Source organism: Nuphar pumila, chromosome 13 (assembly GCF_984573655.1).
Source record: "Nuphar pumila chromosome 13, dmNupPumi1.hap1.1, whole genome shotgun sequence".
Classification (NCBI taxonomy): Eukaryota; Viridiplantae; Streptophyta; class Magnoliopsida; order Nymphaeales; family Nymphaeaceae; genus Nuphar; species Nuphar pumila.
In genome coordinates, this window is record NC_143261.1 from 94307975 (window position 1) to 94324610 (window position 16636).

A 16636-nucleotide genomic window follows, 5' to 3' on the forward strand; every position below is an offset into this window, starting at 1 on the left:
TTGGATTTGGTAGAGGAAATAACATCGGATTTAATAGTGGGATATGGGTATGGTATGCAGTTTTCCATTTGAAGTTGAATCTGAATTGAGAATGAATTCGATTTGCTCGTAAGTATATATATTATGATACGATATCAATACCATTGTTCAAATCGACTAGGACGCTTCATACAGTAGCAGAGTTTAAAACAAAGTTGGATAAGTTAAAATGGATCCAATCGTAAGGTCTAACAAATAACCAAATTCAGATGTGGGGGGTTCTATGGTAACCTAGCGATTTGAGTTCAGTAAGCAGTATGACGGGTTTTCGGTTTAGAACCGGTAGAACCTCATCCAGGGGTTCTAGGGTAACCTAGCGACGTACGTGTGTAAGTCTCTGATATGCATTCTAAGGCTCAGGGATATCACGTTGAGTCGTGGAAGAGGCTAGTGAGGTCAAATGGGTCAAACTATGCATTTTCTTGAATAAGCAGGATATAGTTTCGATCTTTGGGCTCACTGTGTGGGTTCGAAACTACCAGGATGGCCTGGACTAAAGTCTGAACATAAGCCTTTTTGTCGTTTGTTAATGTTTTTTACATGGGTCGGGTCTAGGAATTATTGAGTCTGGTTTAATCTATATAACTAATCGAATTAGGATTTGGATTCGGAGTTGGATGGGATCAGTAAAAACCAAATCTGAATACGGTTAGCTTAATAGCTAACATTTAGGCATGTTTGGAATCAGACTTTAGCCAGATGGACTTGGATTTGGATTCAAAACTCAGTTTGCATTCAATTATTAATTAGATCCGGCTTTGGCTACCAAATTTGACTAAACGGGTTTGAATTCAGGTACGATGGCGCCACTCGGATTTGTTACTTTAGCTTGTGCTGGATTCCGTATTTTGTTCATCGGATTCCATTTACATATCCACACACAGTTTGGGTTAGACCAAACCCATCTTGTTGGCAGGTATGTGAGGTGGTCACTTTCCACTATATCTTTTGGACCTGATCCATTCAGATTGCAGGTCCTGGTCAGAGTTCACGTAATTGGTGGTTTTTAGAAAATGGGAGTGTGTATCAGGTCAGAGCAACCTTTGACAGTAATCAGTCAAAGGGATGTCGATCAACAACATCCAAGATTGTCAGAAAAAATACTTTACTGATTTGGGTATGGCAACTCAACTTGAACCGGGTGTGCATAGAGGCACACATTAGATACGATATCTTTCAAGCGATAGTTGCCTCACTTAAGATCAAGTCCTTTGTGAAATGGGTATTTATGCAACTTCACTCCTAAGATACAACCGAGTTTTGCTTACTCGTGAAGGTCAGCTCATGCCTGCACTGGATGAGATCGAGCAACTCAACACGAATCAATTTTAATAACCTACTGAATAGGATAGGCAACCCCTAAGCTCAACTACACTAGACGATGGGCTTTATTGAGGCAGAACCTTGACAAAATCAAGGCCTAAGCTCACTTAAGAAAAGCACTAGAGAGACACTATAGAACTCAAGAAGAGAGAGAGAGAGAGAGAGAGCATGACAAAAAGAATGGGAGAGGGCTAGGGTATAAATAGGACCCAGCCCCAACAACTAGCAACAAAGAACCTGGTCTGACTAAACAAGTAGCTAGGTATGGTTAACAGACAAAAAGGGTAAGGTAATGGTTCAGAATGACCCTACCAAGGCAAAAAAATGTTCACAACCCAGGTTGTAGTCAACAGGACATGGGCACCTAAGAGACATTGGGTAATAAAGTCGGTCCATACAAAAATGTTAAATTGGATCAACAAAGGCTCCAACAGTAAGTTAACTAGGTCAAGGTCAATAAGTTAGGTCAATCGTTATTAAATGGGTCGGTCAAGGTCTTGGGGATAAAATCATCCCAAGTACTAAAATGAATGGTCAAAGACCAAGACCAATCTGAACTGAATCGACCCGAGCCGAACCAGATCAAACCGAACCAAAACCTAAACTCAAACCCAAACTCAAATCTAAATCCAAGGTCCAAAGTTCAATTGATATGCCCCCAATAAGCCTTGCCCATAAAAATAACTTTACGCTATTTAAATTAAGTGAAGTTTTCACAATCTTCAATGTGGGACTAAACTTTCAAATGGTAACATAGATAAATGTAGGATAATGATTTGGCTATGCTAGGTTCTAACCTAATAGTTTTGATAAAAAACTTTAACAATCTTTCATGTTGATCAAAACTATGAAAATACTGAAGAGGATATTCTCAAAGATTCAATGCATAAATAAAGGTGACTTTTGGGTTTGAACCTCCATGTTAATATTATTAAAGCATTGTTAGTCTGAGACCACGTAGCATTAGCTGAGAATTGAGAATCCTAATTGACTTTTAATACACGGTATCATACACTTTCACTTCAGATTATCACAGAGTATATAGAAGTCACGCATTAAGGGTCATGTGTTGCATCTCCGTTTAATGAGTGCTCTAAAGACAAAACCCAAATTCTATAAAAGGTTTCTCATACTTTCACACTCACATAGGTAAGTCCATCAAGAGTGTAAACTTATTTGAAATACCTCAGTCATAAAGCTTATGAATTTTATTAAGGGTTCACTTTGAACTCACCCTTCTTACATAGGTTTTGAATACTTAACATCAAGAATGAAAAAAATATTAAGTGCTCAATCCAATCACTCAGTGACTTGTTCTTCTAATTGAACCACTAGACTTGGTTTGACCCATATCATGTTGTTGAGTTTTCATCATAGGTGATTGTCTTTATATGTTTTATCCACATTCTCATCAATATCTTAAAGACAATTTCTCAAAAAATTACTTTTGTCAATGAATTTGTTAAGTTTTGACAAGATTTCACATCTTTGATATTACTCATTGCTTGAAGAATCTATTCACATATTTTTTTTTTTGTACGAAGCTTGCTCGACTAGCAATCACAGGTTTATAGCTTATTGTGGTATTTATTATGAGATTGATAGCCATTTAACTTTTATACTAGTAGAAGCTAGTGCTATCATTTCTACTTCAATTGTTAAATGGGTTATCATCATTTTTTTCTTGGATCTCCATGCAGTTGCTTTAGATCTAAAGATAAACATATGTTCTCTTGTGGACAATGACTTGTTGAAAGTAGAATTTTAGTTCAGCTATTGTGTCTATCATATACAATGGAGTTTTTCTCATATTTTTTAGTTGTTTTGAAGTATTTCAGGACTTGATATCTAGCATCTTAATGCTCTTGTATTGAGTTACTAATGCATTGGCTCAATTTACTTGTTTAACAAGTTGTAGCCAGTACCATTCCCAGCATACCTGGGACAAGCAATAGCAATCATATGATTTTTTTAGTGTTAATAGTCAATTTAACACTAAGCTAAAACAAAATTATAAGAGGATTTCAATCATAAAGATTTTTATTTTCTCAATATAGTGCGATTATGTAAATGCATGACCACACTAATGTTAAAAAAAATTAATATTAGGTATAACATCAACTAAGCTCACTTCTTTAAAAAAAAATTATTTGGTATTATTCATGCATTTTATACTTAGCATGATTAACATGTCATCCACAAATAAATTATTATAATATCACTATATTTTTTTTATAAAATAATGCCATAACCTTACTAAATTGCAACAAAGTTGGAGAAACAAACATTTTTTCAATTTTTTTCAATGTAATGAGACTTCATAAAACATATCTTCTCTCAATATTTTAATTTAAATCTTAAGTCAACCCTTTCTTTAATTTTTATAAAACTTTAAAAATACCTTTGAAAATTATGCCAAAGTGATAAAAACTTCATCAAGTCAAACATTCATATAAAACTTAGCTCATAAAAGAACTCAACTTGGATTTTCATCATTATGTAAGACTAGTGGATTTTTAAGTAAACTATTTTTCTTCAAAGTTAAAATATATCGCCTTGAATTTTCATAACTTATCAACTCATTATTACTTTGATAGGATTCTCCTTTTAATGAAATGATGTTTAAATTTGACAAATTTCAAAAAAATCATAGTTACTCTCATGAGTTTTTGCATTTTTAAAATACTATTACATCACAAAATATTATTTTGAATAAATTGCTATCACTCACAATGAAAAACAAATTATAATATCAACAAATCATTTTAACACTGCTTTATTTTGACATACTTCTAACTTTAATTAGGATCTAATGATTAAATATAAAAAATCATTATTTGGTCTAAAATAGAATTTGACAAATGGCTAAACTCATCACAAACATCTATCTATTATCTTGATAAGAGGTGTCTCAACTTACGTATTTCATGAATGAATTTTTAACTTGAATCAAGTCTTAATTTGTTATATAAACAAGATAAAATGCTAAGAAGTCATATTTGCTAATAATCTAAAAAAAAAACTCATGCCTTCAAAATTAACATATTATATTAGCAATATCAAAAAATTAAAACATATTGTCAAATACCATTAGCTTTATTAGCCAGATCCAAATTGATTAAATACTAGCAAGTAAACACTTGCCTTCAAACACAAAGTTCTTTGATGATATAAAATCGTCAAATTTAAACAAAAATTATAATTAATGGACAAGCTAATATATTCATCTCGATGGGTACTTAACGTAAAACATAACTTGGAGGTTAAACTAAGTTCCAAACTCTCCTTTCCCATATTGGCTATTGGTCAACAGACAAAAAAGGTAAGGGTCCATAATGACTCTATCGAGACCAAAAATGCCCAAGATCCAAGGCACAGTCGACAGGCCATGTGCGGATAAGAGACGTTAGGTAATAAAGTAGGGTCATGCAGAAACATTGGACTGAGTCAACAGAGGCTCCAATGGTATGTTGATTGGGTCAATGTCTACTAAATTCAGTCAATACTTATTAAATGGGTTGGTCGAGGTCTTGGGGATAAAATCATCCTACTTACTAAAAAGAATAGTCAAAAGTCAAGATAAGACCAAAACCAAACTCCCAAAGCTAAAGAAAAATCAAAATTTAAATCCAAAATTCAAAGTTCAATTGATATGCCTTCTATGTGCCTTACCTATAAAAGCAACTCTATCCTATTTAAAGCCAAGCGAAGTTCTTGGGGGCTAAACTTTTAGAAGGTTTAATAAAACACAAACTTAAGTAAATATAGGACAATGAGTAGGCTACACTAGGTTATAACAGTTTTGAGACAAAACCTTAACAAAGATACCATGCTTGGACTATGTGTTACCATTTTTTTCAGAGCCAATATCTGGAGTTTGCAAAATGAACAATTGAAAACATAGTTCAACAATGGTACTTGGGATGGCATGGATGAACAACATCAAAGCGATCGGTCAAAGGTCCCTCTGACCTGATACAAAAAAAGATCTCATCCTTTGACATAGGATGGATTTCATCCTATGCTGATCCTAGCCGTTGATTTGATGTCTAGGATCAATCTACATCCAAGTGAAAATGTGAATCAATCCTAGCCACTGAACAACATCAAGGTGATCGGTCAGAGGTCCCTCTGAGGTAATACAAAAAAGGATCTCATCCTTTGACATAGGATGGATTTCATCCTATGTTGATTCTAGCCGTTGATTTGATGGCTAGGATCAATTCACATCCAAGTGAAAATGTGAATTAATACTAGCCATTGATTTGACAGCTAAGATCGGATGTAGGATGGAACACATTATCTGCCAAATGATGGGATCCATAATTGACCTAATACGCACTCAACAAATGGCTCTCTAACTGACTCACAAACCCTCCCTAGTTTGGATAAGGAAGAACCGAAGCTTACAGGCCAAATATGGATCGGGTCTTAACGACTCCTATCCACAATCCAAATTTCAGAAAGGGTGAGTTACTTTTCTTTTTTCTTTTTTTTGTTAACTTGAGCCCATTTTTTGGTGGTTGGGAAGGGCTGGAGTGCAGCGTTGCACCGGTCATGTGGCTTTTGATTCGTGTGGGCCCTGATCCGAAAATCATGCACAGCAGGTGGGGTCCCAGAGTGCCAGCTTGCAATACACTTCACCTGGTGCTTAATGCACAAATTTTGTGCAATCATATTGCACCTGATCTTTTCACTCCCCTGCCTGTCCCAAATGATTAGGATGATTGGTTGTGAATAGACTGATGTACCCCTGGACCCTGTCCTCTCCCAAAGTTCATGGACATCCTTATCCTTTTGAAACTTGTTTGGACATGGAAACTTGGACATCTCTTACCGAGTACAACTCTATCGAGGAAGGAAACGGGAAATGGGAGGTGAGAGTCCCTCATTAGAATCAAAAGCAATTAGGAGCGATGTCAACAGATATCTGATTAGTAGGATATTTGACCAAATCCAAATTCATTTAGGCAGATTCTGTAAAGGAAAGAACATCCAATTAACAACTGGTTTCAGATTCATTCCGGGGTTTTACATCCAAATTTGAAATTAAATATGACGGATATCTGAATCCGACTGTGTAAATATGTATCTAGTATCCAGTTAGCTATTTTGTGCTAGTCAGATCCGGATTTGGTACTAATTTTTTTCATCTGAACCAGAATCCAACTCTGAATCCGATTAAGCTGCATTCAGTAAACCCTACATCCCAACCCAACCCGCTTACAAACATCCCAATACGAGTGAGATAAAAGTGAAAGGAACAAGTAGGATGCTTCTCTCTATGAAGCCTTAACAAATGTTATTTAGGGGTCATTTGTTTCATTTCCACCAATGAGGAAACCAGTTTCCCATGTTTGACAACAAGTCCCCCACCCCCTTCGGGAAATACATTTCTCTACAGTAGGGAAACTTGACATAAATGATATTAATAGTTTTTAATAATTCATATTTTAAAAAATGATTGGAGGAGAAGGATTCATGTGGAAGACCCAGAATGATTTTCTTTTTTGGTTCATATCGCCGACCCCAATTGTTTTGGGATGAAGGCGTAGTTGTTGTTGTATATTTTAAAAAACTTTTTACATTGAATTTCTGTGAAAAAGGTTTGTATATGTTAAAAATCAAAGGGTGTTCATGTCATTTCAAATTAAACCATCTTTTCCAAATCCAATTAGCAATTGGTGAAGCATTTAAACTTTGTGTAAATTCATACTCTTGCATTTATATTGCTCTCATATTAATAATTGTGGAGAAATTGGTAGCTGCTCACAAGTTAGATGCTAAATGAACCCGCTAAATGGGTTTTTCAGTTTTTTCAGTGCTTTTAAATCGGTTTTGGCCCTATAAATGTGTTGTGCATGGTTGATTTACTAAGAATTCACACCTGGATCATGTGTTTTGGATGAAAAAAATGATTTTGGAGTCTCAAAAATTTACAAAGATTTTGGACCAAACATTATAAAAATCCACCCATGTGTCAGAATAGAACGCTTCAAGAGGTGATCCCTATAAAATCAAGTATATAGATCACATCTATATGGTCAGAATTTATAAATAAAATGAAAAAAAGTTGAAGAACCCATTTAGCACGTCTCATTTAGCACCTAACGTGTGAGCAGCTACCAATCACTCAATAATTGTGTTCTATTGATGCATGTATAAAATACTATTTCTATAATGGCAAAGTGGTTAGGAAAGGAAACCATTATAATTCTGTGGTTTTGCTATCACTATCTTAAAAATTTTCAAATGTCAATTTTCTCTTCTTAAACTGTGTAATTTTTTCAATCATTTTATTCCTTTTCTAGTTTCTTTCCTGCTTTGTCTTTGATCATTTCTTGCTTTTCATTTCACACAAGCCTAGAAAACCTTCGTTTCCCATTTTGGTTACTCAAGACGTTTCCTGTTTTCATTTTTTTGTTCAGGTCTTCTTTGAGGTAGAAGAGAATATTAGAAGAATAGAGGTCAAGGGAATCAAGGACCATCTCCAATCCATCACAGACATGCTCTTAAACAGTCTGGAAAATGGTTTAACATAGAATTTCTTTTTATTGGATTTGGCAAGTTAGCTTAAAGATTTTAATGAAATTTAGAATTAGGCAGATAAGCAACACAAGAACAGTAAAATAGATACCAAATATGAACATGGTAATCTTGTAATTTTGTCTATTTGCATGGCTTGAAATATAGAAGACGTAGTAAAACTATCTTGTACGAGCCATGTGCTTAACACTCTTATTGCCTTGTCAGTTCTCAAAAAAAACACTCTTATTGCCTTGTCAGTTCTCAAAAAAACACTCTTATTGTCTGTAGGATTGATCAGATCCTTATCATTGAGTAGGAAGGCAGACAAAGACTTCTACTATTAATTTATTCCTTATTATCTACTACGGTTTTTCTAATGAAGGAAACTAGATTTTCTCTCGAGTAAAAGATCTTCTTTCCTTTTCTGCCTTCTTGGTATCTCTTTCTAGCTTTAAACACACTCTATATTGGCGGCTTTTTCTATTTTTCCCCTTCTTGTGTCTGATCTTTTCTCTTCGTGGGTTCTGTCCTTTTATTTTCTTCATTAATGGAGGATGTAAAAGCAGGGCCTTCTGGTTCGTGGGTACCAAGAGATATGAATCTTGAGAGGAGATTATCTGATATCTCATTGTGTGATACTGATGATGATTGTGGTGAAAATGATCCTAAGGAGAATAATGATGATGGTTTTGTTCCTAGTCCTCTTGTTCCTCTCAAAGAACACCTAGAACGTGACAAGGTACGAGATTTGCCTTCACTTGCTTGCTTTCTCTATATTATATATTGTTTGATGTCTTTTCCGGTTTTCATAATCTAAGGTGAAGCGACTGTGTGACTTGTGTCTCATGATCTAATGGTATGAAAGCAGAACAAAGACCTAATCATGTGTGTCAATATTTAATGCTATTCTTTCCATTTGAGTAACAGTGGATATTAAATCTTTATGCTATTGTTTGGAGTGTTGTAGAAAATGCCTCAAATTTTGATGCCACTCTTCCGCTTATGTGTTCAGTTCTCTCTCTCTCTCTCTCTCTCTCTCTCTCTCTCTCTCTCTCTCTCTCTCTCTCTCTCTCTCTCTCGTGTGTGTGTGGGGGGGAAGTGGGTTTTAGAATTTGGTCCCATTTATTTTGTCTTTGTAGGGCTGGGTCTTAAAATTCTCATTCCAATCCTTGCTGTGTTCAGAAATTGTATGATTGTTTATTGAGATATTAGTTGAATGACGTGGTCGATTTCTTGCAGCTAATATGTTTTATTTTGTGGAGGTATCTTCTGAGTAAAGTTGGAAGTGGAAATTGATTTCTTCTCATTTACATGGTATATGGTGGTTCTGCATTGTTCTACATATGCCTATTTCATGTGAAAACTTTTTGTTTGTTCTTTGTCGGTAGTTTCTGATATTTTTATGATACATCTTGGAAACTTATGACTCATAATTGTGCTTTCCATATTATGAAAATGGAACTTTTTTTTGTCTTAATTATCAAATGTTCCCATCTGTGATGAAGGTGGTTTGTTAATTTATAGCTCTGAAAACTAACCTATATCATTTTGTTGAGCCTATGATAGATATGACAGATATGGCCATTTTGGAGTTCTCCATTAGAGATAGTATATAAGCATGGGAAGTGAAAATCAAGTAGCTGTGTTGTATACCATTGGCCTAAGATTCCCAAGTACTTCAATAAAATTTTAATTGAAACCATAGATGTTGTCACTTGCTTATACCAATCATGAGAAATCCAGAATTGCCTGCATCAGCTTATGAGGATGCAGTTAGGTTCCATGGAAAGTTGGAGTATGTTTGTTTTGTAGCCTTTTTGTTGTCCTGATAACTTTTTTCTTTTCAATCTGATGAATATGTTCAACATGTCAACAATAGACTCCACATTTTCTGTTGTAGATTTTCAAAAGTTCATATTACTTTCTTTCAGCAGTGGAAATTTTCTATTTCATTTATGTGTAGTGTAGGTTCTTGTGACAGTGAAGCTTATTCATGAAATGCTGTAGGAATGGTTGTTCATGTGAAGTTTTTCCTGCAATATCCTTCCTCTCTTGTTTTTATCACACATTTGATGAATTCTAATTGGAGCACACCTGAATTACAAACCATTCTGTTTTCCATCTATATTCATATGAAATAACTAAATGGTTCTACTTTAAGCTTATCTGATGTTTGTCCTTTTTGCAGCTCAATATGCAATGGGTGATCTCATTGCTTTTGTTGATGCTGTATCCAAGAAACTATTCTAATTTGTTTTTGTTGAAATATCAAACACCTTCACTTTTTTGTTTGAGTGAGACTTTGATATATGTCGTCTGTAAATGATTTTTTCCAGGTGCACATGTCATCATTTTGGCATCAGATTAGCTGATGCTCTGGTATAAATCCCATGCTCAACTAAGATTATGAACATAAAATCCATAAAGGGAGTACATGCCTCTTCTTTAGGAAGTTTTGTTTTATAATGGTATTATATGATAGAGGAATCATCTTCCAAATGAAAAAAGAGAAGTGTACAGTTAGTTACATTATAGAATCTTCTTCCTCTAGCAAATATTTGCTTATATGAAATAACAATGGTTCAGACCATTGTTGTGAAAAGAGTTGAGGCATAGCGAGGCGCTCCACCAAAAACTGAGGCGAGGCGTAAAGCGTAAGCCTCAAATTTTTTTTTTGAAAACTTAAAAAAATTATAAAAAAATATCTAAAAATACAAATAAATAAAGAAATGCTTTATTGATGAAGTAACACAACAACAACAACAACAACAACTACGCCTTCATCCCAAAACAATTAGGGTCGGCGATATGAACCAAAAAAGAAAATCATTCTGGGTCTTCCACATGAATCCTTCTCCTCCAATCATTTTTATCCAATGCCATGTCCTCGGTGAGGTTCAAAGCATTCATATCCTTTCCTATCATCTCCATCCAAGTCTTCCTAGGCCTACCCCGACCTCTTTTAACTAATATATTTTCCCATTTCTCCATCCTTCTAACTGGAGCATCATTAGGCCTTCCCCGAATATGTCCAAACCACCGTAAACGATTCTCTCTCATCTTATTTTCAATGGGTGCACGCCTACCTTCTTACGTATCTCCTCGTTCTGAATCTTATCTTTTATTGTATTTTCACACATCCATCTAAGCATACGCATCTCAGCTACACTCATTTTTTGAATATGATGTCTCTTAGCAGCCCAACATTCCGTACCATATAGTAAAGCGGGCCTAATAGTCGTCCTATAAAACTTTTCCTTCAACCGCAATGGCATTCTACGATCGCACAACACTCCAGTTGCACTTTTTCATTTCATTCACCCAACCTTTTATCCTATGATTTACATCTCCATCAATTTCTCAATACTTTTGAATGATAGATCCCAAATATTTGAAACAATCATCCACTGGTATTTCTTGCTCACCAAGCTTCACTACACTCTCATCACTACTTCGTTGCTTACTAAACCGACATTCCATATATTTTGTCTTACTCTTACTCAACTTAAAACCTCTTGCTTCCAATGTCTGCCTCCATAATTCAAACTTAGCATTAACCCCAGCTCTAGACTCATCAATCAAAACAATATCATCAGCAAACAACATACACCACGGTACATTTTCTTGAATTGATCTCGTAAGCTCATCCATCACTATAGCAAATAGGAAAGGGCTTAAAGCAGATCCTTGATGTAACCCAACCGTTATAGGAAAATTGGTTGTCACCCCTCCACAAGTGCGGACATTGGTTAGAAATAGAAAATCTCAAATCAGTACTAAAAAATATAAGATTAATATATAAAAGTAACTAAAAAACTGATTACATAACTGGAAAACTAATTATATAATTGAAAAAAAGCAACAACTTGTGCCTTTGGCTGCATTTCCTTTCTGTTACTGCCTGATGCCAAGAGAACTAGGCATCTCACTCAGCTGATACACATATGTCTGTGTTTGTTCTAAGAGCCATAAAGTGGTATATATGTTATGTCCTCTGTCTCTGTCTTCAACTTCTTGTCGCCCCATGTATCTCAAAAATTTCTTTCCTACTAATATTTTTTATCTTCCCATTATCTTCAATTGTAACACTTCATTCTATTATTTGTGCTTGATGCCTTCTTTTCTATTGCTTTTGAATCTTTTGTTTGCATTTATTGTTTAGAGAAGCGCAACCTGAGCTAGCTCCCTCTGCTTTTAGATGTAATCATCTTTATCATCATCATGTGGCTGTTATTAACAGAAATGTCATTGAAGAGGTTACAGATGGGAAGTTTCCAATTTTCATGTTAGCAGTGTAAAGAGCAGAGTATCATGACTACAGTACTGTATTGCAAGCACATGTCATAAATGATTTTCATTTCCACCCTGAGATTAGGGAAAACCCAATTTTTTTATTTTTATCAAAATAATTTCAAGGGATTACATTTGATGAGGCTGCATTTTGGCTTGTAGGACTTTGATTTAGGCATTATACAGCTGTAGATCTTATTAAATGCAGACAAATGCAAAGCAATAGTAAATGAAATACCATGGTGAAAATTGAACTTTGATTTTATTCAGATGGATGAGAGCACGAACGAAAGTAGCAGCAGAATGATGACCAGTAAGCACATGAGAAATCACACATATAGGAAATCATAGAATTAAGCAAATACAAAATATCAAGTAAACTTCGTTATGGAGTATACTGTTTACTTAAGGAAATATTGGCTGTGCTTGGACCCCTATGTTATACAGAAGATGCTAGTATAACATGTAGGAAACACTGATTTTATGTTGATGTGATGCAGAGTTAGTATGTTTGACTATGAATCTTCAGCCACTTTCTGTTTTTTCCATGACGTCATTGAGATGATGCCTTGATTTTATGTTGATGAGATGCAGTTTTAGTACTTTCAGCTATATTGATGATAATGAAAATGATTATTCTATAGAGTGAATGAGAAATCACAGTACTACACATAGGAAATATCTTGTTAGTCCATATTTATTTATCTGGGGTTTTATACTTCTGCAGGATGATGAGAGTTTGAGGAAGTGGAAAGAAAAGCTGCTTGGATGTATTAATGATAATGAAATTGGTTAGTTCAAGTAAAGATCCCCTTGTTTGGTTTCATTGAGCTGCTTCAACTTTTTAATTATGAAATTTATTGTGTTGCAGACCAGCTGGAACCTGAAGTTACATTCCTTTCACTGGGAATTGTTTCTGAAAATTGTCCGGAGTTCATTGCAACTTTACCCATCGATAAGGAACATGGAAATGTTCTTTTTACTCTCAAAGAAGGATCAAATTATTGCCTCAAATTGACATTCATGGTTAAGCATAACATTGTATCTGGCTTGGCATACTCGAACACTGTGTGGAAGGGAGGGCTCCAAGGTATGCAACTTTTAGAATTTCAAAATTTCTAATTACAAGAAACGTTTGTAGGCTTTTCTTTCTAGATATCAAGTTATTTTATATTCACTGATAATCTAAATTTAGTTAATTTTATATTTTCTGATGATCTAAGTTTAGTTAATACAAAAAATCAGTTCAGTTTGTGCTGCAACATGAAAGAAGTATCCCTATTATCTGGTGCAAGTGCATGCATTGCATTCACTAGGAATGGTGCTGATTTCACAAGTGTTTACTTGTTCAGATTTTGTACACTTTCTCCAAATTGTTGGTTTTTAGGCATGATGTTTTTGTAGCCAAAATTGTGATCTGTTCAGGTGGGTTGGGAGCCCCGAACCTTCTCAACAGTCATCGTATGGCTACTATAAGGTCATTATCTAGCAAAGTAACTAGACTCCGACTCAAACCACTTCTTTCTTGGGATAATTAACTAGGATACTTTCTCCTGATGACCTTTGCCGTAAAGTCTATTGAATTGTAGGATGCTGATTTGTGGCATCAGAAATGCCCTTGCTATCATTTTACAGTTACTTCTATTAAATGACCTGGTTGTCAGTGTATGATCCACATATTTTTCTGCTGTTTAACCCTATCTAACTAAAAAAATGCACATACAATGAAGAGTTTCCAACAAGGCCATTCCGTGGAACAATCAATTAAGATTTTAATCTCACTACATTCTTGACTTTTCTCTCTTTGGCTTCAATGATTCAGTTGATCAAAGCAAAGGCATGCTTGGTACATTTGCTCCACAACAAGGGCCTTATGTTCATTTGCTGGAGGAGGAAACAGCTCCATTGGGAGCAATGGCTCGAGGCAGATACATGGCCAAGCTCAAGGTATACATCGTTTTCCTAAATGTACTATTGAATTGGAGATTCCACTTTGACAAAGGATCAAAATCCATATATTGTCTAATTAATTCCACCACTTGTAAGAACTTTTGCTTAGTAATAGCCCATAATCACATCAGTTCTGAGAACCCAAGTTTCATTGTGTTTGGGAATACAATCTAGCATGTCAGTCCTCAAAATTTGCACTTTCTTCGTGTGGAATAGGTGAAATGTTGAACAGTCAGTTCCATTAGCGAGACTGGTTGGTCTCTATCAAAATATCATCCATCAGTATATTCATTGATAGTATAGTTATTGCTCATTTTTTCACTTCAAAGGGGTCATTTGCATTTCGTATGAGTTCTTATCCTTTTATTTTCATTGTTTTTTCTTAATCATTTTGTGGACTGACTTTCTGGTCTGGCTTTGATGGGCAGTTTGAAGATGATGATAGAAGATGCCACTTGGAACTTGATTACTTCTTTGAGATAAAGAAACACTCCTAGAGGTCCCATGCTTGCATATATAAGCATGGTTCCCTGTACTATCCCAAAGAACACATGTTTTAGATTTCCATAAACATTGTTATGTAAAGGATCATATGAGAGTTCTCTGCTATTTTGTAGATATGCTTTCTAATTTATTTTGCATAGATTATTCTGCTAATCAAGTTATTGCTGCAACTTTTTCTCTTTGGAATTACATTCCTCAGATTATTTTTACAACATTCATTGTGAATACTATGTTTCAACTTAATGCCAGCTAAAACATGCTTTAGATTTAGTTGGCTGGATCTCTTGCAACTTAGTTGGGGAATAAGCATTACCATGGTACCAACTGGGGCTCCGCTTGTCTGGTAGGAGCAGCTAGTGCACGTCACCTTGTGTTGGGAGGTTGCAGGTTCAAAACCCAATGGTATAGTTGTATAACTGGTAGGGGTCTGCCTAACCCCAGCTTGCCTTTCAAAAAAACAAGAAAAGCATTACCATGGTGCTGGCTGCCTGCCATGGTCTGATTTTGGAAGCTTTTGCACAAGGAATTGTTCAGCCTGCACACAAGCCTAGCAAATTCAAATGATAACTTTTAAGCTTGTTGGGAAATTGTAGGAGTATTCGATCGCAATTCTCATGATTGGTTCAGTCATCCAGACAGGGTGATTGGAAGGAGCACAAATCACAAGGCCTCAAGTTCAACCATACATTTCACATTGGTACCTACAAAATGGCTAGTTTTTACCAACATCAAGAACCAAGAGGTAACAGCAACATCTAGATAATATTCCAGATTATGTCCATACGTCCAGACCTTTCATGAGAGAGAGAGAGAGAGAGAGAGAGAGAGCTTCCATTTTTTTCATGCATGAAATATGAAACAAATTCTTTTTTGAGGTAAAAATTTACAAAACATGTCTGAAGAGGAAAGTTGAAAAAAATGTCACCCCCATTAAATAACACCGCCTGTTGAACACATACTGTCAGGAAGTGTGCGCAAGAACTAAAAAGTACAGTAGGCCTGTTTTGGCATTAGGCTCCAAGGTGGTCCATCGGTCTCGAAAACCAAGGACTTGTTCACTAATCATGCTGCAGAAGCCAGCAACACATGCTGATTGAATTGAAGGGTATAACTGTGAGATGGACCAAGTCTACGTCCACAGATATATACTACGATTTTCATTACGGAATACCTATTAATTCAGGTGCAGAAAATGTGAAAACCACAATCCACACAAATCTTTGATGTAAGCAGGTTGAACTGAATGGCACTATTGAGATAGATCAATTTTACATCCAGTAACACAAGTACAGTATTCATCATGAAAGCATAAGTACCGATTCATACTGAGAACTCTCTCTCCCTCTCAAAATCACAAACCACAACACACCCCCAACCCCCCAACCCCAAAAAAAAAAGAATTTGTTCAATCATACCTAAATGACATCAGTATTCATTTAGGGCACGTAGAAACAACTTGTAAAGGTGGAAGAGAAAGTAGGCTACTTTTTCTTAAATGAGAAAATTTTTCGTAGAGCTTACAAACAGGTGATCCATTTGGTCGTAGCAAATGACCTAAAATTTTTACGATGAAATAATTTCCTTCTGAATCTGTCTCCTTTCCTCCCACCAGGGAAACAACTCAGCTGCTTCTCCAAGGGCTGCTATCTGCTTTTCTCAAGATGTGACAGTTACATGTACTTAATTTCTGTTACAAGCAAGAAGGAACAACGGAGTGAAAAGGATCTCTCACGGTATCTGTTTCAAGAAAGAAGCTTGCAGTAAATAAAAAAGTACCCACAGACTAAAATGATAAAGGTACAAATAGCTTTCTATTCCTTGATACCTAAAGATAATGCGAGAGGAGATCAGCAGAAGTATTCTTCAATCTGCAACTCTGTCCAAGATGTACATCCCCGAAAACATACCTGCCATGTAGGACCTTTATAGATTAAAATCAGATCTGATGCCTAGCTCGATTCATTCTTTACCACACAAACAATGAATTGAACTTGGGGAGTAG

The 16636-nt window shown here is 35.5% G+C and overlaps 2 protein-coding genes across 2 annotated transcripts in view; one reads left to right on the forward strand and one right to left on the reverse strand.

Annotated features, from left to right (window-relative positions):
* The first annotated feature begins 8308 nt into the window (after positions 1-8308).
* Positions 8309-14791, forward strand: LOC149819267 (rho GDP-dissociation inhibitor 1-like). Its single transcript, XM_089984717.1, has 5 exons — positions 8309-8629; positions 12908-12971; positions 13052-13270; positions 14003-14127; positions 14559-14791. Exons 1-5 carry the CDS (start codon positions 8438-8440, stop codon positions 14625-14627), a joined length of 669 nt encoding a protein of 222 aa, XP_089840843.1. The 5' UTR covers positions 8309-8437; the 3' UTR covers positions 14628-14791.
* Positions 14792-16066: 1275 nt separating this feature from the next.
* The window catches only part of LOC149819268 (phospholipid--sterol O-acyltransferase-like), a 70754-nt gene continuing 70184 nt past the window's right edge, over positions 16067-16636 (reverse strand). Inside the window, exons 15-16 of the mRNA XM_089985309.1 lie at positions 16460-16541; positions 16067-16371 (exon numbers count right to left, since the gene is read on the reverse strand). Coding sequence (XP_089841435.1) covers positions 16460-16541 — 82 coding nt within the window. The 3' untranslated portion in view covers positions 16067-16371. The remainder of the gene's footprint in view (positions 16372-16459; positions 16542-16636) is intronic.